Genomic DNA, 24,260 nt, shown 5'->3' with positions numbered 1-24,260 from the left:
AATAATTATTATTAATCATTATAACACTCAGAATAGAGAAATGCACATTAAATGACATATTGTGCTCCTGTCCTAACCTTCTGCACACTGAGGCCTTGTCTGCACTAAAATGATAGCTGTGTCAGCGAATCGAGACACTACTAAGGATGTTAAATATTGATTACATGAATAGGCAATTAACCTCATGAATTCTTATCAGTTACTCAACTATAATCCCCAGGGGTGAGGTTGGCAGCCAGTGCAATCCAGCTCCACTCCTGAGGAGTCCCCTGCCATTCTGCACTGCTGCCTCTGTATCAGAGGCAGCAGTGCAGAGTACCAGGGGGGAGCTGGTCCGTGGGGGGAGCCAGTTAAAAAAACAGCTCCCTTCATGGTTCATTAAAGCTCCCAATTCAAACTACCATTACTCCTCCTGCAATGAGCAGTAATGGTAGTTCGAATTAGGAGCTTTAATTTGAACTACCTAGCCCGTGCCGTGTGTAGCCGTGGGCAGGTAGTTAGAACTACGGGGCATTTAAAAATGGCGGTGCCCGGGGACATACAAATAAAGCCCGTGATGTTTAAATCCCAGGCTTCATTTGCAAGTTCGAATGACTACATTAGCCACCCTAGTTCGAACTAGGGTGGCTACTGTAGACAAACCCTGAGGTATTATCTTTACTTGGATCAACCACTGTTAGTCAGAGAGACCAACTTTGGAACTTACACAGAGTTCTTCCTCCAATGCTCTGTGTAAGTTCAAAATCTCTCTCTCACCAACAACAGTTGGTCAAAAGCTTCAGAAGATCTGATAAAGCTTAGATTTCCTTATTCCACATCTGCATTTTTCCCGAAGGTTGCAGTAACTTATACAGCACCAAGGTTAGATGAGAAAGAGAAAGCACACGTGAAGGACATGACAACAGGAAGAAGGAATTGATAGCATTATTCCTGTTTTTAAAGGAATTAAGTTTCCCAAATGCAAATATGCTACATTAGCCTATGTCTACACTAGGTTTGGCAACAAAAGTGCTGTCAACATGCAAAAATCACCAAAAGTGAAAACCGGTTAAACCAGTTTTTCTGCATCCCATTGCTGACATTTCATGGCCATGTTGCTACAGACCGAGCAAAGCATTGTGGGTAAGCTTCCCACAGTGCATTGTTGTGGGAAGACAGAGCTGCTCTTTGGGCTCTCCATGCTGAGGAATGTTAAAGCATCACAGCAGTCTCTCCAGCCCTTCCCCTCCAGCAACAGTCTGCCTACTGCTGTATTCCTACCAAGGCAGAACAGGAAGATGCATTCAAATGATTGCTCTTTGTTCCACAAACAGAACACTGTCAGACACTTCCTTGAGCTTTGAAAGGAGAGAGGCACATGACTGCTGGGCAGCAGAGATCACAAAATTCTGAGCACAGCCAACAGGGCAGGCACTGTGGGATACTGACAGAAGCCAGTTCATTCTACAAAACAAACAGCAGAGTCCACACTGGCTCTTTGTTGACAATAAAGGGAAGGGAAAAGACAAAAGTCTCTTGCAGAAGTAGAAGTTTTTTGTTGCCAAAACTGGATGTTTTTCCCATCAAAAGTCGCATTGTGTGTAAACACTCTCACTGTTTTGTGGCCAAAAGACAGATTTTGGTGACAAAATATGCCAGTCTAGACAAGGCCATAGTAAAACAAACCTCCAGTCAGTTCTTCTTTTAGTTACTTCAGTCTTGATTGAATAGTAGCCCTAACTTTCTGCCTAACTGTTGCTAAAAAATTACAGCAATGGCAAAAATCAAAGCATACATTTCTGTCAGCTAAAAAGTGTAAGCAGATGTTGAATTAATTGTAATAAATTACACTTTGGAATGCTATCATTGTGGAGACTGTGAGAAATAAAATACTAGAGAGAGTCAAATGTTTTCTCAGATTTTTCTGACATAGGGCAGTCTTTGCATTCTCTGCCTGCCCAACTACAGTGGGAGTTTTGGATTACAAGGAATTAATCTTTTGAGACCCCATGCTTGGAAGATTTGAAGGAAAGATTCTTGGGACTGGGGTCTTAATGTGATATTTTATTCTCTTGAGGTCACTAGTTTATACAGAATATTTTATTCATGGTTGAAAAGCCACACTTTAAAGTGCCAATCCTGATCTGACAGACAGTTTATGAGAATTTTTTACTTTGATTCCAAAGGAAGCAGGGTGAGACCCATGAGTACTAAACTAAGATAAACTGTACTGCATCCTTCTATGTGGCCAATCTGATTTTGCCAAACATCTTCGGACAATGCCCATGATGGGAATTAAAATGAGGAAACACCACAATCTTGCACTGACTTGGAGCCAGAAAGCAGAAAAGGTGGCCAATATTAAATATCAATTACTATTTGTATTTGTAATCAAAGACCCACATCAGCAGTGAGACTCCATTGTGCTAGGCAATGTAAAGACATGTAGGAAGACCCAGTCCTGGTCCAGAGGATTTTTTACTCTAATTATACACCTAATTACTGCACAACCAGCCCATGTGGGAATCTACGATGAACTGCCTGTTGTGCAGTAATATCCCCTATGAGCACTGGCAGAGCATAGTGAAAGTGCAGATGTGCAGTCAGGCATATTACTTGAAAATGTATTTTGTTTATAAGCTAGGCTTGACGGGAGCAATTAAACAAAGGGATACCTCCTTTCTTGGAAGACAGGATTAGCAGGTAACTAGATCAGCACGCTGAAAATGGAATGTTTATGCTAAAAATGAGTGGGTCAGTAGTAAGCTAAAAGGCAGAACATCTGAGCCCACTAAGATCAGAGGTAGGGTTGCCAGGTTTTGAAGTGGACAGTCCGGTATTTGAGCTTTCTGTCCGGGAAACAAATTGAGAAAATACCGGACATATAAATGCCATCCAGCTGATTGTCAGTGTCAACACATGCCCACAAGTGGCAGCATCTATTACTATTGGTGATGCACACTGGCACATACCTCAGTGTACATAACAAAATGTATTCCACACATGGATGGAAAAAATTGGAACATTAGCCTGGGACTCTGTCTGGTCCTTTTGAATTGCTAGGCTCAGAGTAGTTGTCCACTTGGCCTCCCCCATTCACAGGCCTGAGTATGCTCTGTACCAATCCCATAATCTTGAGCCTGATCAACTGAAGTGTAATTTGACAATGCCAATAAAGCAGTGTTTCCCAAATGGTGTTCCATGGAACCCCAGGGTTCCATGAAGTGAAAATAAGGGTTAAGTGAGAAAATTCCATTGCCATAACATTTTATGATTAAAAAATAATTAATATCTAATGCATATTCATTTTTTAGCTTTATTTTTTGTACACATTAAATGTGATTTTTGTTTTTAAATATGTGCAATTAAACTAAATGTTGATCTCATGACCCTGGTTAGCATTTGTTTCTTACTATCCTTACTTATTTGTGGTCTATTTTTTCAGCTCCATGTATGAGAATGGTATTCAGGGTTCCGCAAAATTATTTTGAGTTTAAAAGGGTTCCGTGGCCAAATAACATTGGGACACACTGCAATGAAGGAATTTGAGTGAAGAATTTGGAGTCAAGCTAAGATCTTGGGAATGGAATGGATAAAGTTTCCAAGGCTAGTGGATAAGGTATCAGAAGTTCCCCCTAAAATACTCTTGAGCTGATAAAGTCTGTGAGGCTAATCCAACATACAGGTCCAGCAACTCAGATTTGCCTTTCTGGAGTACATAACATTGGAGGTCATAACCAGCATTAAGGGAAATGGTTTGATAATTGGAATGGCTTAAGAGTTCAAATGCTATGCTGGAGAAGTAGGTTAAATTAAGGGCAGATATTCTGTCCTGCCCCAAGAAGCATTAGAAGGAGACTGGGACTGGGTGAAAAAGGAACTCCAGTGTAGTACTGCAGAAGAAAGAGAGAAAAAAAAATGCTTGGTAGAACACAAAGCCCTGGTGAGTGCCACTGACATTTTCAAAAAATAGGACTCATTGGCAGCCATGGAAAAAACAGTATCCATTTTTTTAAAAATCATAAGACCAAGAAAGCCCAATTTGAGGCAGGAGTTTCACAAAGTTTGTTTCTGGTGGCTAAAATGTTACAAACCAAATGTGCCACCTTGTGGGCTGAACGTAAAAAGCATAACAAACAAATTAAAGATGTAAATGAGGAGTCAGAGACAAATGGGAAAGATTTCTGAGAAGTCAGGGAAAAAACAGTATCTGTTACCTATTTGCATAAATCCAAAGTAAAAAGCAGCCATCCTTCAAGACTGTATTTACTGAGCACAGCTCTGAAAGCATAGTGTAGTAAATTAAGAAATAAGTGCAAACATATAAAAATAAGTTTAGAGTCACAAGAAGAATTTGGCTGAGAAACCTGTCACTTTGGGAGTTAAGTTAGTGATTTGAGGGAAAAGGACGAGAACTTAATAGGAGCTTTTTTTTTGCACAAATAAATAGAGCAGAGTTCCAAAGGAATTGAACAGTTGGGGGTTGGAGAAATGTTAAAGAATAAGTGTTAAAAAAAGAGATTGTTGGCTTGAGAATGAAGCCCAGTCATGACAGTATAACTTGGTGCAGTCATGTCTGGTGAACTCTTTACTAATCAAACTATGCAAAGGGGAAGAGTCAGGTGGTAACTATATGCCCTCCTCCCCCAAAAGTCTTGAAAGCCATTCTGAAGGAATTGAACCCTTTCCAATGAATGTGTGTGCAAACGATCAGTTGCTCTGGCTGCTGCAGGTATAGACAATCTGATTGAAATTAGCTTACTGTGGACGATTGAGCTGAAATCACTAAAGCAGTGGTCTCCAACTTTTTTAACCACAACATCTCTTTTTCAATTTAAGTGCAATGTAAGATTACCTCAAACCCAAATACCCTTGCCCCACTTCCTCCCCCTTCCTTTTTGAGGCCCTACGCCTGCTCTACCCCTTGTCCAAGGCCTCATCCTGCTCACTCCATCCCTGTCTTTCCCATCCTCACTCACTTTCACCAGGCTGGGGTGCTGGCTCTGGTCTTGGGCCAAGAGTTTGGAGTGTGGGAGGGGCTCCAGGCTTAGCCCAGAGCAGGGGATTGGGATCCAGGAGGGGGTTCAGGATGAAAGCTCTGGGAAGGAGTTTGGGTGCAGGGGAACCCATGTCTGGGGCAGGAGGTTGGGTGCAGGAGGGGGTTCAGGGCTGGGACAAGGTTTCAGGAAGCAGGCTCTGGCTGGACACTGTTTAACTGAGACCGTTTCCAGGTGGTAGAGCATTGGGGTTAAGTCAGGCTTACTCCTGCCCTGGCTCTGCACCACTCCTGAAAGCAGCTGGCATGTACAGCAATGGCTCCGTGGTGCCATGTGCTGCCCCTTATCTACAGGGCACTGAGTCCTCAGCTTTTACTGGCCACGGTTCCCCATTACTGACCAATGGGAACTACAGGAGTGGTGTTTGCAGGCAAGGACAACATGTGGAGAACCCCTGCTCGGCTTTTCTCAGGGACTGCAGGGACATGCCAGCCACTTCCAGGGACAGAAATTACCATCAGGATACTTATTCCAACCATGACAGGTTAGGCATTTTGGAACTCACTACTCAAAGAATTAAATTTAAGCATAAGAGAGAAATGAAAAATATGAAATGCATAGACCAGTTGTGATGGGGTGCAGTAACAGACAACCCCTCAGGGGTGCCTCCCAGGGTGCTGACACGGCCACTGCCACTTGCCTTCCCGCTCTCTGGAGCTCCTCACCGCCCGGTCCTGCTGGGCCAGCTCTGCTGGTTTCCCCCAGCGAAGGCCCTGAGCTGAGGTCCCTGTCCCCACTGAGAAGCAGTACAGACACCGAACCACTTCAGATCCAAGGACAGTGCAGTTTAGAGCCCAGTGTCCTGAGAGCACTCCCCAGATAGGATTAGACCCCAAAGAATTAGGTAAGCCACCTTTAACAATGAAAGGGGGAATGTGCACACTGGTTGCCTCTGCCCTGCCCCACCCCCCCAGTAACAATCACTTATACTGGGTTTGATAGAAAATAAAAATGGTTTTATTAAGTTGAAGCAGTAGGATTTGAGTAGTAATAAGTGAAAACAGGCAGAGCAAAGTAGGTTACAAATCAAAAGAAACAAAACGGCTTGGCTAACTTTCCACTGAAACCTCAGTACAACCTCTTCAAACTCACCCTAAAACCTCTTTTCCAGCTGCCACTCTAAACCAGGGCTGTCTTCCCCACACTGGGGTCTCAGGCTCCTTCCTTCAGGTGCAGCCCAGCCAAGAGACCCAGTTCTCTCCTTTCCTATTCCTTTTGTTAAGGAGTTGAGGCCACTCCCTACCAACCACTTCTCAGACCTAAGGACAAAAGATTATTTAACAGTGGCTCATTTAGAAGTTGCAGGTAACACCCTCCATGTCTCCCATTTACACATTTGAAACTCACCAAATATTCCCCACTCCATTTGTCTAATTTTCTACACACAAATGATACATACAACAGAGTAAGATAAACAGAACCAGCACATCAGGACTTGAAGATCGATGGGTTACATGAAATAATTCGCTCAAACCACCTTTGAGTTATGTATATTCATGTCAATGAGTCCACTTCATAAAGCATGGGGGGGGGGGGGGGTCCGTCACACCAGTCACAAACCAAAAATAACCCACTGTGCAAGAAGTAGAAGAAGTGATAACAAGCCCCCATGTACCTGTTGGGTCAGGAGATGAGTGAAAGACAGCATGTGTTTGTGAGAATGACAGACACACAGTGTATGAGGGTGACAGAGATTTGCATTGCCAAACTCCCTCCATCCACTACTCTGTATGGAGAGAGGGTATAGAAGTGGAGGGAGGAGGGACACCCTGAGATCAGTGCCCCCCCTTCTCTCCCACACCCTGCACAGCAAGTAGGAAGCTCCCAGGGGGGCAGCTCCAAGGCAGAGGTCAGGAGCAGTTGGTGGAGGGGCAACTGAAGTGCCAGCGCTTGATTGCTTCCAGGCCAAACCAGTCAGGATCACCTGTCAAAGGCTTCAAGATCTACTGGTAGATCCCAATCTACTGCTTGGTGAGCACTGCACTAAGGGAAACAGGGATTTCTGTATGGTCTAACTACTTCCAGATGTACTAGTAGGCATGCAATGTGGATACAGAGCACAAGAGAGGTAATAAATTGTACTGTTACGTTAAAGGGAAAAAAATAAATGAAGCAGCAGCTGAAACTGCCTGTCAGAGAAACTTAAGTATAACAGTGAATTTACTAAAGTCTCATCTGAAGAAAAATGAGAGTGAAAACAACAGTAAAACAAAATGTTGCTATGATACAGCAATTATCAGAGTAGAAGCCAAAAAAGTTCTGAACAGTGAAAAACTTATTCAAAATAGAACTGTTAAATGATTAAAAAAATCACAATTGTGAGATTAAAAATATAGCTGCAATTAGTCACAATTTTAATTAAACTGTTAACAACAAAATACCAATTTAAATGCATTATAAATATTGTTGGATATATGGGCACCATACCAGTCATGTCATGTCTAGTGAACTCTACATTTCTACATTTTCAAATATATTGATTTCAGTTACAACTCAGCATGTAAAATGTACAGCACTCACTTTGTATTATTTTCATTACAAATATTTGATTTGTAAAAATGATGAACAGTTTTCACTTTTATCATGAAAGTGTATCTTACAAATATAGATTGTTGCATGATTGCACTCAAAGCCAAAACAATATAAAACTTTAGCGCTTACAAGTCCATTCAATCTTATTTCTTGTTCAGCCAGCAACTTCAGAGAAACAAGTTTGTTTACATTTGCAGGAGATAATCCTGTCTACTTATTACTTACAACATCTCCTGAAAGTGAGAACAGGCATTTGCATGGCACTTCTACAGTAGAAATCGCAAGGTATTTATATGACAGATATGCTAAACATTTGAAGTAAAATGCAGGACTATGTAGCACTTTAAAGACTAACTTTAAAGTGCTACATAGTCCTGCATTTTACTTCAGCTACACCAGACTAATACGGCTACATTTCTATTACTATGCTAAACATTTGTATGTCCTTTGTGTTTTGGCCACCACTCCAGAGGACATGCTGATGATGCTTGTCAAAAAAAATGTGTTAATTTGTTACTGAACTTCTTGGGGGAGAATTGTACATCTCCAGCTCTGTTTTACCATCATTCTACCATATGTTTTGTGCTATAGCAGTCTATGATGACTTAACATATATTAATTTTAAGAACTATGGATGTGAAGGGTTAAGTGGTTGGCTAGCCCACTGTGGACAGGGCTTGCTCCATTGGCAGGCTCAGGTGCATTGCAGGCAAGGACTGCTGCAGCTGGCAGGAACACAGGAGGTGGCACTTCAATCTGCCTGACCCCTCTTTAATTGGTTAACCAATTAAACATCATGTTTAACGGGTTAACCAATTAAGCAGGATTTTATATCCCTATTAAGAATGCTTCCACTGCAGATTTGACACAACACAAAGAAAGTTTCAAAAGACAGCTACAGCACTTGACTCAAGGTTTAAAAATGTGAAGTGCCTTCTAAAACCTGAGACACAAAATGCTTTCAGAGTTCTTAAAAGAGTAAGAGTAAAACTCCAATGTGAAAACTGCAGAACCTGAATCATCAAAGAAGAAAATCATCTTTCTGCTGGTGGCATCTGTCTCAGATAATGAACATTAGTTGGTCCACACTGGTATGGATTGTTACTGAGCAGAACCCGTTAGCAGCATGGACGCATGTCCTCTAGAATGGCAGGTGATATGTGAAAGTATATACAAATCTTTACTGCATCTGGCACATCAATGTTTTGTGATGCTGGCTACAACAATGCTATGCAAACACCTGTTTTCACTTTCAGGAACCAACAAGTGGGAAGCATTATTTCCTGAAAATGTAAACTAACTTGTTTGTCTGAATGGACAAGAAGTAGGACTGTGTGGACTCATGGGCTCTGAAGTTTTACATTTTTAAATAATTTGGGTTTTTGTACATAATTCTACATTTGAAAGTTCAACTTTCATGATAAAAATATTGTACTACAGTATTTACGATCAGGGAATTGAAAAATACTTTTTTTACAATGCAAATATGTGTAATCAGAAATTAATATAAAGTGAGCACTGTACATTTTGTATTCTATGTTGTAATTGAAATACAAATATTTGATAAGGTAGAAAATATCCAAAATGTTTTGTTTATCAGGTGGCTTTGTGCTACAAAAGCAGAAGCCAACTTAGCACCACGGAAAATTCATTATATATAAGGAGTGAAGCCCTACCTCCAAAATCCTAGTCAAAAGTCATTTTTAACAGGTCATTTTTAACAAATTAATTTTGAACAGGTTATTAGGGATTACAGAGCTATTTTAAATGGTGCAGTAGCCATTCAAAAATATGACAAAACCTCCCATCTTGAAATCCAATCCAAAATTTCTGTGTAAATGCTTTGTCATTGAATCTAATATTAATGGTGGTTCAAATAATTGCAACTCTTGGTAATGTGATGCAAGATGATAAACTTAAGAAGGCACATAAAGACAGGAATATGAAATGAACAAATGAAAGGAATAATTATATAAAAAAGAAAAAAAAAAAGAAAGAAAATGTAGGTCTGACTTGCCATGAATAACTGAAGATCAGGGAAACCTCATGTTTTGGAAGACAAATTAGGAAGTTAACTAGATCAGCTTCAGCAAGCTGAAAAGGAATGCCTGTGCTAAGATAAGTGGGTCACTAAGCTAAAAGACAGAACATGTGAGCTTGCTAATGTAAACAGGGGAACACCCAGTGAACCATTCACTGAGAACCATGGCCTGCAGGTTTGTATAATTGTTGGTGGTGCCCCACAGCTATGCACCTAGCCCCTTTAGCCACGCCTCCGGAGGTAACACGCTCTGGACAAGATGGACACATGACCAAAAGTAAAAGGTGTCATGTCACCCTGTTGAAGGGCTTTTCCCACCATCCTCCTACCAACAGGGATTAGTTTGGCTCCCACCAACCCCCCCCTCATGCAACTATCCTGCAGTTGCATTAACCCAATGTGTGTGACATTAAGTCGGAGGCAGAGAGCTGGGGGAAGTGTTTCCTCTGAGGCTATGTCTACACTCGTGGCTTCTTGTGCAAGTACAGCCGTTCTTGTGCAAGAACCCACAGAGCACCCACACTGCCCGCCTGCTCTTGCGCAAGGTAGTTTACAGCACGACATGGTAAGAGAGGGCGTCTTGCACAAGAGCTATGCTCTTTTCTAACAGGTGTAAGTTCTCTTGCGCAAGAGGGCAGTGTGGATGGTTGGCAGGGATTTCTTGTGCAAAAAATCCCTATGGCTAAAATGGACATTGAGCTTTCTTAGGCAAGAGAGTGTCCACACTGCCATGGATGCGCTTGTGCAAAAGCACAGATCGCATATGGCAGTGTGGATATGTTCTTGCACAAGAACCCTTGCGCAAGATGTTCTTGTGCAAGAAACCGCCAGTGTAGACATAGCCTAAGAGTTTCTTCCCATGAGCAGAATGAATTTTGTGATGTGCACCAGTATTGAGTTCATGTGGCTTGTTTGGATGTGCCACTGTGGCACCCAAGTTATTAATACATATTTTTAAACCTTTACCTTTTCTCTCTGCTGCTAAGTCTCCTCCCTTTGTTCCATCAGCTCCCCAGGTGCCTGCTGTTTTCCCCCCAACCCTTCACCCTCCTCTGCTGTCCTGACTCTTTCCTTTCTCACTGCCTTCAGCCCTCCTGAGACCTGCTCCCCTCCTCAGCCCTTCTCTGCCCCATGCCCGTTCTTCCAGTAGCCCCACTCTGATCATGTGAGCTACCCTCCTCAGCCCCTCTCCTAACATCTCCCTCTACACACCTGCCCTGCCTCTCTCCTCTGGTGCTGGTCCCTCCCCTGCAGGTGTCTCCCCTTCTGCTTCACCCCCAGAATCCCCTGGCACCTGCACCCTCCTGGTGCCTCCCCCTTCCCTCAATCCCTTTGTCCTATTTTTCCCTGATGCCCACCTCCCCACCACCCTCTGCCCCCATTCCCCTCATGCCCGTGCCCTCACACAACTTGCTCCATCCCCACCTTCCTCATGCCCACCCCTTCTTTCAAACCTTCTCCCTGCACCTCCCTCTCCCTCCCCCAGTCCCCAATGCCCTTCCCCTCTCCTCTCCCAGCATCACCCTGTCCCCCTCCCACTGACACCTCCGCTCCTGCCCTTTCCCTCACTGTCTGCACTTGGCCCCCTGGCATTTGTCTCTTCTCCCCGCTGTCCCTTGGTGCCTTCCCCTTTCTTCTCCTGACCTGCCCCCCTCCCCTCAGCACAAGCCCCTTCCTCTCCCGCCACCTTCTGCCTTCCAGTTTGCAGGGCAGCGGGGCTGGAGCCTGCGACCAGGCCCTGCCGCCCCGTTGTCCGTCGAGGGGACACAGGCTGCTCTGCCGTCCGCTGCCCATTTCTTCTGGGGCTGCAGAGTCCGAGCGTCCGCCCCGCCGGCGCGGCGCATGCGCTGCAAGGGTGCGGGGGTGGGGCTGCCCGCTCGCTGTAGCGTCCGCCCAGGGGCGAGGCCTCCGCATCCTGGCACCCCTGTCTGGCGCGCAGTGTGCGCATGCGCCGCAGGAGCACCTGGGGGGGGGGGGGGCGGGGCCAGACTGTCGGGGCAGCCCCTGCGCTCAGTCCCACTGGGGCTGCGGGCGCCCCGCTCCAAGTCCTCCGCTCCTCCAGGGGCGCTCTGGGGCCGGGGGGGGGGGAGCAATATTCAGAGCCAGGGGAGAGACCCAGCTCCAAATATTGATGGAGCAGGGCCCCCGGCTGTAACTATTGCTGGAGCCTGGGCACCATGAGCCCCTACAGCACCGCCCATGCTGAGAACAAGATACCAAGGGGCAAGAGAAACCAGGAGGGTGAAGAGGAGCCCGAGGTGCGGAGTATTTTGAACATGGAGCCATGGGGCTGGCAGCCTCGCTGGGCCCCTGGGCTAGGCAGGCGGGTGGCCCTGCTTTTTGTCCCCAGAAGGGGCGGAGTCTCAGGCAGAAGGGCCACACCTCCCTCAGGAAGCGCTCAGTGCTGCCTGAAGCACACCATGTGGTGCTCTGGCAACAATTTAAAGGACGTGGGGCTCTGGTCACCATAGTGGTGGCAACCAGGAGCTCTGGGCTCTTTTGTATTGCTGGGGCCTGGGATGTTGCCTCCGTTGCATGCCCCTCTATCAGGCCTGACATGGTTAGCATGTGGACAGAGACTAAAGAGCAAGCTGTACAGAGATTGTTTCTTCCAAATAACCGAGCCAATGCCACTTGTGATGCCCTGTGAAGTGTACATGTACATAAGGGAAGGAGATTTGGAGGTATTCCCCATCCTGGAGTAGGATCAATGCAAGTGTAGTTTGATTGTTTGCCAATAAAGAAACCTCAGTAATGAGGAGTTCTTGTGAACCCAGTTGTAAAGGTCTCTGGTGTCAATCCAACATTCTTCTGATGGGGTGAAGTCTCAGAAGCTACCCCCAACGTTAAGCTGCACTTATAATTTTTCACTGTGCTAGAGCAGAGTCCACATGGGATATTACTATGCACCAGTTTGCTGGTCAATAGTCTCACATCCTAGCTTACTGCCAGCTATTGTGTAGATGGGCCATTATTTTAGTTTTACAATCTGTGAAGCAATGAGCAGTTTGAAGTTGATCTGCTCAGGCCCTCAAGTTCAGGCTAGGGATGTTAGATAGCATGTAAATGAATATTTGTGTAACCACAACAAATCTGAGTGGTTACACAACTATCCTATAGTCCTGGTGTGTGGGGTAGGGAGGTCAGAGGCCGGTGTGTTTCCAGCCCCACTCCTGGGGGAGTTCCCACCTGCTCTTCTCATCCTCCAGTCTGTGTGGGGGCAGGGGAGGGCACGCAGATTCAGCTCCCTACAGGCACCAGCCCCAACTCCTCCCCCTTGCTGCCTCTGCTACAAAGATAAAAGGGGAGGGGGAAAATGTGTGTAGTCAACAGGATTATCCAATAAGCCCAGGTTTATCCGTTAATCTTGTAGTCATCTACACATTGACATCCCTAGTTCAGGTTGCATTTTTTATTATTAAATAGGTTATTGATTTCTTTGGGTATAAATCAACAACTGACAACTTGTATGAAAACACTATTCTGGATACTCTGACCAGTACAGATATAAATATTGAGGCTAAATATCAAGTATATACAATGTATGGCAGGTCATAGTATCATGATAATATTTTCCCTTTATAGATTTATATACTTGGATTTAGGGTAACATGAAATTGCTGCTGTCTAGAATTGTGTTCCAATAGTGCCAAAAGAAATAGAAAGTGACTATACATTATAAAAGGTGGTAATGCTGCAATAAATAGGTGGCTTCACTTCTACTATTTCATTTGGCAGCGTGCTTGTTTATGCTCAGATCCCAAGCACTGGGCAGGGTCAGACATATTTCTGCATTTCTGATTATGCATTGGAGGTAGTTTGAATTAAAGATGAAAGAGGTTATTGGCCTGCTTACAAGGTAACCAGTTAACTTGCCTGGCCGGCAGGACTCTGTTTGCGGTCGCAGAGGACCCAGCCAGAGCAGCTCCCCTACATCCTGTGGGCAGAGCTGGAGCAGCAGCCATCTCTGCGCTGCCGCCCACTGCCAATAGCTGGAGCCATAGCAGCCTCTTCCTCCCTGGCCAGAGATAGAGAGTGGCATGTGTGTTTAAGGCTGCTCCAGGGTTAACTGGTTAAACCTAGTGTTTACATATTACAATTACAATTTTAAACATTAATTAACATCCCTAGTTTGAATGAGTGTTTCCATTTGGTACTATTGTTGCATTATTGGTATTATAGCAGTGATACTCCGACCGCAGTAGTTCAGGAGCCTAAATAGAGATCAACATTGCGCAAAAGAACCACAGTAGTGTGAATGACAGAGGAAACAATTGGTTTAGGTAATTATGATCACAGCAAGTAAGTTATCCTAGTAAGCATTCAATATATATATAGCTGGATTAAATTAAAATTGTTTGTTTGTGACACTTATCAAGCAATTGAACAGTTCAAGTTTTGTACTATTAGAAGAGTGAGGTGAAAAAAAAAGCAGTAATAAATGTTATCTTTTTTTTTTTTAATTACCACAAAACAGGTTAATTTACTCAAACTGTGGACAAAAGGCTACCTGAATTTATTAATTCACTTTGAGCAGAATAACAGAAAATGTGAGTTAATTTATAATTGGGCTAAAAGTTACTGTCAGGGTGAATCTGCTTGAAGATCTAATACCTCCAAGCCTTTAGTTTGAACGATCAAACTAAAGTACTCTTTAGCTTCAGAAGATTGAATGCTCAGGCTGGATCCTACTCTCAATAAAGTCAATGGGATTTTGCTGCTGGCTTCAGGAGAAGTAGAATGAGGTCCCACGTACAGAAGAGTTTGAGGAAGCTTTCAACTGAACATCATATGCAGTCCTTCGGGATTTCTGGGCTGTGAGTCTAATGGTTTATCATTATATTTGCCTTCACACTTAAAATTGAATGATTTTCGGTTCCCAACAGATATGGCTGGCGACTTTTTACATCAAAATAGTTATACAGGCATCATAATCTCACCAGGAACAGAATGTGACGTAAGTAAAAAGAACACTTTCTCTCCCCCGCCCCCATCACTACCTGCTAAAGCACAGGTGGGGAACCTTCACCATGCTAGCTGCACATGCTTCATCAGGGTTAGCCGCTGGTGAGTCATGAAGGCTGTATCTAGACTGGCAAGATTTTGCACAAAAGCACTTACTTTTGCGGAAAAACTTGCAGGCTGTCTACACTGTCCGCTTGAATTTGTGCAAGAGCACTGACGTTCTAATGTAAGAATTCAGTGCTTCTTGCGCAAATACTTTGATGCTCCCCCTCAGGGATAAGCCCTCTTGTGCAAGAATACTTGTATAAGAGGGCCAGTGTAGACAGGCACCTTAATTTTTTGCGCAAGAAAGCCCGATGGCTAAAATGGCCATCGGAGCTTTCTTGCACAAAAGCGCGTCTATACTGGGCATGGATGCTTTTGCGCAAAAGCATCCATGCCAATCTAGACTCTCTTTTGCAGAAATACTTTTAATGGAAAAACTTTACCATTAAAAATATTTCTGCAAAATCATGCCAGTCTAGATGCAGCTGAAATGTTTTGTTCAGCTGAGTGTCTGCAAGCATGGAGCCCCACAACTCCCAGTGGCTGGGAATGGTAAAACACAGCCACTAGGAACGTGGGAGGTGGGGGAGTCCATGCCTGCAGATGCTCATGTAAACAAACCACCAGCAGCTAACTTTCATGAACTGTATTCAGTTCATGGCCCCACCGTTGCAGCACTAAAGAGAATATAAATTTCAACAAAGACATTTCAGCGTATTAAACTATATTTTATTTCAACACTTTTCAGACTTTTAAAAACTAAATTAAGGCACAGTTTAAGTCATGCGCTATTCTAAACTGCAATTATTTTGTAATAACAGAAACTTTGTGTATTCTATAAACCCTAAAAAGAAAACAAAATAAAAAAAAAAAGAAAAGAAAGATACTTTATTATTGGCACCAACAATAAATCAGTAATACCCTGGTACTATTTCTGGACTGCCTTCCACGTATTCAAATAAAAGGATTGTCAAGGCAAGTTTACCACTTTTGCACTTTCTTTTCACTAACAAACTGGCCATGAGGGCCATCAGCATCAGGGGCTAAAAGGGCTAAGTAAACAGGAGTCTCAGCTCCCTCATCTGGACTTTTTGTGGCCTTGGGACCTGCCATGTCGGTTCTCACCCATCCAGGGCAACAGGCATTAAGAAGAATTTGATCAGCTTTCCTTTTCTCATTCAACATTCGGGCCTGAATTCTGGACAAGACCGTGACTCCAATTTTGGACACACCATAAGCAGTATTTGGCCAGCCCTCCTTCTCGTGCACTCCGTTCTTGGCATCTTCCACAAACTTTGTCATGAGCTTCACTAGCTCCTCTTCAGTGATTGTCTCACTGCGAAACTTCTGCTGCAGGTCCTCGCTACATCTTGCCAAAGCAGATACGCTTACCGTACTAGATACATTCACCACTCTACCTATTAAAATAAAATTATAAATATATAAAATAAAACATGCCCATACACAACGTTAGGTCTTGATCCTGCAAAGTGTTCCACAAAGATCTGTGTGTGTTGACTGTTTCGCAGAACCACAGTTTAAAAAAAGAGATTAGAGGATATATTTGACATGGCCTATCACTACAATTTTAAACAGGGATGTTTCTGGATAAACAAACAAATCTTGTTCCCACAAAATACTCATGGTCAAACTGTGCTTATGTCCATGATTTATCCCATTAAACAAAAACACAAAAATCAATGGGCCTATGTACAAGAATAACCACCCCACTCATCTATGTTTTGCAAAACGGGGGCATGGGACTTTTGATAGGCACTTTGTTCTCCCTTCTACTTTAAACTGATATGAGTGAATAGGTTTCCCAAAATTCCTAGGTTAGAAGGGCTTTGAAAGCAAGAGAAGCAAAATGGTTCAATTAAACTGGTGTAGTGTGTTTGAGAGAGAGATAGGCTGTCTAGAGCCCATGAAGGGGATCTGCAAGCCAAAAAACAGAGTGCAATGTGTGGGTTCCCTGTGCCCCAGAGAAGGGGGAAGGGGAGTGTGACAAGGATAACTACTGATTCTGCAACTGCATGGCTGTCAGCCAATCCTCCCATATACTGAATGTGTGTAGGGTTTCTTCCTTCTGTGAGGTTCCTCAGTGGACAGTGTCATTATTTGGGATGTGTGCTGAAAAAAAAGAGTAGGTTCTTAAAATCAAAACACCCTTCACAAATTAAAATTATATATCTTTTCAGTATCATTTATCTTTAAAATGGGAAAGTTTGTTTTGAACAAAGCCATGGAACTTTTAATTGGTTTTTGGGGTTGTACAAACAAGTTTTCACAAAACCTAGATTTTAGGGAATGTTTGATCTATGTCCCTTTAAAATGTCTCTTTTTGATATCACAGGATTCTAAGACATTTTCAGAGGTTCAGGCTGGAAAAACAGAAAAGCTACATAAACAGTGAAGTACAGACATCTGTATATTGTTAATAAACGTATTATGAGTTTAATTGATCTGGTCCTGGCCTCTCCCATTCTATTTACTGTTACTATGTGGGCAACTCTTTCATCTTGTTGCACTTATCTCCACATAGGATGGATTTTCACTACCTTTCAAAATATGGTCTTTTTAATGGCATATTTGATGCTGGCAAATGTTTCAGCTTCCAAAACAAGGGCTGCAGTGTATATAAAGTTACACTTCTTTGCAGGGAGACAGCAACAAGATTAGGGAGCTAGGTTTTTTCAGTGATTGGGGGTGCAAGCTTGTACAGCACAGTGAACTCAGCCTCAGTGCTCCATTTTTGCGAGCAAGCAGGACACTGAAATAAACAGCAGGGAATGGGGGTAAGGAAAGGCTACATAGGGCAGCTAGGCAGTGTGGAAAAAATACTGACAATCCTCCAATGTTGCCTAATGGCCCAGATAAGAATGTTAAAACAAGAAAGGGATTGGAATAGAAGCAACTTTAGATTTAAAAAGCAGAGACATTCTTTGTGTCAAGACATGCACCAAAGCTATTTTTGTCTTTTTACCGTTGATGCCGCAGAAGTACTACTGTGGGCAGAAAATTTCTACTAACAGAAGGTAGGGACTGCCCCCTTGTGAGAAGCAAGAATAATTCTTGACGATACTTTGGTATTTATTATACTTACCATGAGGCTTTATGAGCGGTAGCAACTCTGTGCAGAAATCCCTTGTTGCAAAAAAGTTTGTCCTCAGTGTAACCTCTACTTGAGTAGCAAATGGAGTGGTATCAGCAACTGTTCATATTGAGAAGAAAAATGTAACATTGAAGTTATGCTCCTAGTTTAATGGGAAAACACAGCTCTGTGAAAACCAGAGTTAGCCCTAATTCTTCTACAAGAGTCATTTCTGTACAAATTAGGAAGCAGGTGTCTAGCAGAGAAAGCACAGAAAAGAAACAGGTACCCAGTACTGCAAAGATGAACATTTTAAAATGCAAAAGGCCCAAATACACATTAAGAGATTAGTGGTCAACTGAGAACTCTCAGTGGCTTGCTGAGAACTCACCTTGGGGTTCTGTGCTCCTCCCACAAAAACTGATGACATAACTGATGCCTCAAAAGAGGACAGGGAGCTGCATTCTTTATATAGATTTAGAGCTCAATCATGAATTTTACACAATGGCGTGGGTTGCTGTTGGTGGTGCAGAGTTACAACAGAAGTTTGTGCGCCAGGATAATGAAAGAATTGCACAGAGATAGGATTCCCATTCAGGCAAACTCAAGCTTTTGAAGGGCTGCAGCAAATGGGCAACTAAGCCTATTTCTTGATTTTGTGGTAGGGAAGGAAGAAACGGGAGTAATGTCATTTTGTAGTAGGTACTCAGATATAGAATGAGGAAGGCTCCTGAAGTAATGTAAGTAGATACAAATTGCTGAAGTCCCCTGACTACATACAACATACCTGCAGGCAACTCCAAGGAGTAGCTGTAATTGAACTCCTACGCTTGGGCTTTGTTAATTACCACCTTACTCGTTCTCTTGAGCAACATGCCAGGACACAAGATTTTGCAGAATAACTGATCAGTATATTAGCACTGAGACATGAGTCCCAGTTCACAACTGATTTCAATGATTTCAGAAACAGAAATCAAGTAGTGGAGTGTCAAGATAACTGTTCCCAAATAAGACATATAAGTTGTTACTGGGGCAAAAGAGTTTGTTTTTCCTTAACATTTATTATATTTTAAAATTCATTTTAAGCAGATTTCTCCAGATTTCAAGGCAGATGGTTGTGATTTGTGAGTTGTTACAAAAATATGTATCATCTATCCTAGGTGAAAAACAAAACAAAACCAAACAAACGCCCTTTGCTAGAATCACCAAGCACTATTAAATAAGTGGTAGCACTAATAAATAAGTACAATTATGACACTGTATTTATTTATTAGCACTTCCAGTACAAATAAGTACAATTATGACATTGTTGCATCACAGAAACTTGGTGGGATAATACACATGATTGGAATGTTTCTACAGAAGGGTACAGCTTGCTCAGGAAGGATAGACGGGGGGGAAAAGGGAGGAGGTGTTGCCTTAGACATTAAAAATGAACACACTTGAAGTGAGGTGGAGATGGACATAGGAGACGGATGTGTTGAGAGTCTCTGGGTTAGGCTAACAGGGATTAAAAACAAAGGTGATGTCATGCTAGGAGTCTACTACAGGCCACCTACCCAGGTGAAAGAAGTGGATGAGGCTTTTTTTAAACAACTAACAAAATCATCCAAAGCCCAAAGTGGTGATGGGGGACTTCAACTATCCAGATATAGGGAAAATAACACAGCAGGGCACAGATTATCCAATAAGTTCTTGGACTGCATTGGAGACAACTTTTTATTTCAGAAGGTTGAAAAAGCTACCGGGGGGAAGCTGTTCTAGATTTGATCCTAACAAATAGGGAGGAACTAGCTGAGAATTTGAAAGTGGAAGGCAGCTTGGGTGAAAGTGATCATGAAATCATAGAGTTCACAATTCTAAGGAAGAGTAGAAGGAGAACAGCAAAATAGAGACAATGGATTTCAGGAAGGCAGATTTTGGTAAGCTGATAGGTAAGGTCCCATGGGAATCGAGACTGAGGGGAAAAACAACTGAGGAGAGTTAGCAGTTTTTCAAAGGGACATTGTTAAGGGCCCAAAAGCAAGCTATTCCGCTGTGTCAGAAAGATAGAAAATATGGCAAAAGACCTCCTTGGCTTAACCATGAGATCTTGCATGATCTAAAAATAAAAAAGGAGTCATAAAATATTAAAGTAGGACAAATTACAGAGGAGGAATATAGGCAAACAGCACAGGAATGCAGGGGCAAGATTAGAAAGGCAAAGGCACAGAATGAGCTCAAACTAGCTACTGGAATAAAGAGAAACAAGAAGACTTTTTACAAATACATTAGAAGCAAGAGGAAGACCAAGGACAGGGTAGGTCCACTGGTCAGTGAGGAGGGAAAAACAGTAACAGGAAACTTGGAAATGGCAGAGATGCTCAATGACTTCTTTGTTTCGGTCTTCACTGAGAAGTCTGAAGGAATGCCTAACATAGTGAATGCTAGTGGGAAGGGGGTAGTGTTAGAAGGTAAAATAAAAAAAACGAACAAGTTAAAAATCACCTAGACAAGTTAGATGCCTGCAAGTCACCAGGGCCTGATGAAATGCATCCTAGAATACTCAAGGAGCTGATAGAGGAGGTATCTGAGCCTCTAGCTATCATCTTTGGAAAATCATGGGAGACAGGAGAGATTCCAGAGGACTGGAAAAGAGCAAATATAGTGCCCATCTATAAAAAGGGAAATAAGAACAACCCAGGAAACTACAGACCAGTTAGCTTTACTTGCTCCATTATCTTTCCTGGCACAGAAGTTATTAAGGAAATCATCTGTAAACACTTGGGCTACGTCTACACTGGCCCCTTTTCCGGAAGGGGCATGTTAATTTCAGAGATTGTAATAGGGAAATCCGCGGGGGATTTAAATATTCCCCGCGGCATTTAAATAAAAATGTCCGCCGCTTTTTTCCGGCTTTTAGAAAAGCCGGAAAAGAGCGTCTACACTGGCCCCAATCCTCCGGAAAAAGCGCCCTTTTCCGGAGGATCTTATTCCTACTTCAAAGAAGCCGGAAAAAAGCGGTGGACATTTTTATTTAAATGCCGCGGGGGATATTTAAATTCCCCGTGGATTTCCCTATTACGATCTCTGAAATTAACATGCCCCTTCCGGAAAAGGGGCCAGTGTAGACGTAGCCTTGGAAAGTAGCAAGGTGATAGGGAACAGCCAGCATGGATTTGTAAAGAACAAATCATGTCAAACCAATCTGATAGCTTTCTTTAATAGGATAACGAGTCTTGTAGATAAGAGAGAAGCAGTGGATGTGGTATACCTAGACTTTAGTAAGGCATTTGATACGGTCTCACACGATATTCTTATCAATAAACTAGGTAAATACAACTTAGATGGGGCTACTATGAGGTGGGTGCATAACTGGCTGGATAACCGTACTCAGAGAGTAGTTATTAATGGTTCACAATCCTGCTGGAAAGGCATAACAAGTGGGGTTCCGCAGGGGTCTGTTTTGGGACTGGTTCTGTTCAATATCTTCATCAATGATTTAGATATTGGTATAGAAAGTACGCTTATTAAGTTTGCAGAAGATACCAAGCTGGGAGGGATTGCGACTAATCTTCAGGATAAGGTCATAATTCAAAATGACCTGCACAAATTGGAGAAATGGTCTAAGTTTAATAAAGACAAATGCAAAGTGCTCCACTTAGGACGGAACAATCAGTTTCACACATACAGAATGGGAAGTGACTATCTGGGAAGGAATACGGCAGAAAGGGATCTAGGGGTTATAGTGGACCACAAGTTGAATATGAGTCAGCAGTGTGATGCCGTTGCAAAGAAAGCAAACATGATTCTGGGATGCATTAACAGGTGTGCTGTGAGCAAGACACGAGAAGTCATTCTTCCGCTCTACTCTGTGCTGGTTAGGCCTCAGTTGGAGTACTGTGTTCAGTTCTGGGCACCGCATTTCAAGAAAGAGGTGGAGAAATTGGAGAAGGTCCAAAGAAGAGCAACGAGAATGATTAAAGGTCTAGAGAACATGACCTATTAGGGAAGGCTGAAGGAATTAGGTTTGTTTAGTTTAGAAAAGAGAAGATTGAGGGGGGATATGATGGCAGTTTTCAGATATCTAAGAGGGTGTCATAAGGAGGAGGAAGAAAACTTGTTCATCTTGGCCTCTGGGGATAGAACAAGAAGCAATGGGCTTAGACATTTATCTAACCTACTCTTAAATATCTCCACAGATGGAGATTCCACAACCTCCCTGGGCAATTTATTCCAGTGTTTGACCACCCTGACAGTTAGGAACTTTTTCCTAATGTCCAACCTAAATTGCAGCAAGGGAAGTTTAGGTTGGACATTAGGAAAAAGTTCCTAACTGTCAGGGTAGTCAAACACTGGAATAAATTGCCCAGGGAGGTTGTGGAATCCCCATCTGTGGAGATATTTAAGAGTAGGTTAGATAAATGTCTATCAGGGATGGTCTAGACAGTATTTGGTCCTGCCATGAGAGCAGGGGACTGGACTTGATGACCTCTTGAGGTCCCTTCCAGTCCTAGTATTCTATGATTCTATTGAAAAAGTTCAGTGTAAAGTCATTACAGGGCAAGAACTTCCCACTGTGCACACACCCTGCCAAGAGAGGATTCTGTTGAGAGAAGGATTTATGCATGACTACACTGAACAATAAATCTATTGAATGCCAACATTTGGAAAGCAACAACATTCAGGCCACAGAGGAATTCTGTAAAATGATACAAGAAGAGGGACGCAAGATTAAATTTAGGAAAGAGCAATTTAAGCTAAATGTCAAGAGAAGCCTGATGACAAAAAGGGCCCTATGGTATTTTATGAGTCTCCAGAAGTAAACTACATTGGCAGGAATAGCTTCTAAGCAATCTGTTTATACAGTGCTCATCACCATGGTAATCGGCTTCCTAAGAGTGTCCCTCTCCTGCAGAGTTGAATTGAGTTATTTGCACTCTGTCCCCTCCCGTGCCTAGGGTGAAGTAGAATAGCCAAGTCTGCAAAGCAACACTTGAGCTGCACAGTGTGGCTGGCTTATAGTAACAGCATAGCACAAGGGTGGGCAATAAGTGGCTGGAGGTGGTTCGCCAGGGTTAGCCCCTGACAGGCCGCCGGTGCTTTATTTACCTGCATGTCCATAGGTACGGCTGCTTGCCACTCCTGTTGGCTGCAGATCACTGTTCCCGGTGAATTGGAGGTGCAGGAAGCAGTGACCCTATCCATGCTACTTCCTGCAGCTCCCATTGGTCAGGAACAGCCACCCGTGGTCAGTGGGAGCTGTAAGCAGCAATACCTGCTGAGGGCCCACTAAAGGCTAACCCTGCGGAACTGCCTCCAGCCCATGGGAGGCTTATTGGCCACCCCTTATGTAGCAACATCCCCACTGCATTATGTGCTTGAGCATGAACCTAAGCTCCCAGATGAGCCAGCTATCTCAAGTGTAAAGCACCACTTCTGAGCCAGAGATGTGTGTGTGTGTGAGGGTGGGAGCTGGGTTATATAATTTAAGTTATATCTTGTGCTAACACAGCAGCGAGGACAAGATAAAAATGAGCTCTGAGAAAGCACCAGAAAAATGTCTGGTAGGAAAGATTCTCTGCTGGCAAGGGAAGAGCTAGGTATCATCCTACAGGACTGTCTCAGGCAAGCATGATTCTGGCTTGTTTTTAACACCACCACTTTCCCATCATTCTTCCTGTGCTTCACAGCCCACAAAGCCTTGCGAAGCAGCCAGCACTGTACCTTTGAAAGCGATCCCTGCGTTGTTAACCAGCACATTCAGCCCCCCGTATTTCTCCTTCAGGAAGTTCCGCAGAGTCCGGATACTCTGCATATCGTTGATGTCCAGCTGGTGGAAAAGCGGACGCAGTCCTTCCTCCTGCAGGTTTGCCACTGCAGCCTGACCCAATCCTGGGTCACGGGCTGTCAGGTACACATCCCCAGTGAACTGCTTACACAGAGCCCGCACAATAGCAAAGCCAATCCCTTTGTTGGCCCCAGTCACCACAGCTACTGGGGTGCTGGACATCTTCTTGGGCTAGTAGATGGCAAAATAAGCTCCCTGCAACAGGCAAAAAGATATAGCTGGATATATTTGCTCATTGTGACTAAGCACACCTTCCCGCACGCTCTCTAAGCAATTTTCCTGCAAACATACATTTCTCACTAGTTCCCAATCCAAAAAATAATTGGGCAAAAGAGAAATTGTTCTCGTTTTTCAGCAACTGATCTGTACGTATCCAGCTGCTCTCTTCTTCACGTGCTTTGCAAATGAAGTCTCCATCAGCAACAGAAGACACAGGGCAGGTTTTAGGGCTGACCCACCCAGTTTGCCCTGGGGCAGTGCAGAGATGTACATTGCTAGCTGAGAGTCAGAAGCTGCCCCTAGCGGGCAAGGGAGCACCATATGTGTAGAGGGGCACCCAGATTTCTCACTGCTTTCCTCCCCAGAAAACATGGCGGAGGGGCAAGAGATGGCTCTCAGATACTTCCCACCTCCCACAATGTTCCTCTGCATGCCTGTCCCAGGGGGCAGTAAAGAATAGAGAAAAGCAAGGAGCAACACCAACCTACTTTCCCCATTTGG

The 24,260-nt window shown here is 43.5% G+C and overlaps 1 protein-coding gene across 1 annotated transcript in view; it reads right to left on the bottom strand.

Moving 5' to 3' along the window:
- Positions 1–15,326: 15,326 nt before the first annotated feature.
- LOC102454231 (carbonyl reductase [NADPH] 1) overlaps positions 15,327–24,260 on the bottom strand; it is a 9,660-nt gene continuing 726 nt past the window's right edge. The window contains exons 2-4 of the mRNA XM_006125997.5: positions 23,417–23,735; positions 17,723–17,830; positions 15,327–16,037 (exon numbers count right to left, since the gene is read on the bottom strand). Of these exons, the coding sequence (XP_006126059.1) occupies positions 15,601–16,037; positions 17,723–17,830; positions 23,417–23,702 (831 nt within the window). The 5' untranslated portion in view covers positions 23,703–23,735 and the 3' untranslated portion in view covers positions 15,327–15,600. The remainder of the gene's footprint in view (positions 16,038–17,722; positions 17,831–23,416; positions 23,736–24,260) is intronic.

This window comes from Pelodiscus sinensis, chromosome 1 (assembly GCF_052426305.1).
Source record: "Pelodiscus sinensis isolate ZL-2025 chromosome 1, ASM5242630v1, whole genome shotgun sequence".
Classification (NCBI taxonomy): domain Eukaryota; kingdom Metazoa; phylum Chordata; order Testudines; family Trionychidae; genus Pelodiscus; species Pelodiscus sinensis.
This window is presented reverse-complemented; position numbering and strand designations above follow the sequence as displayed.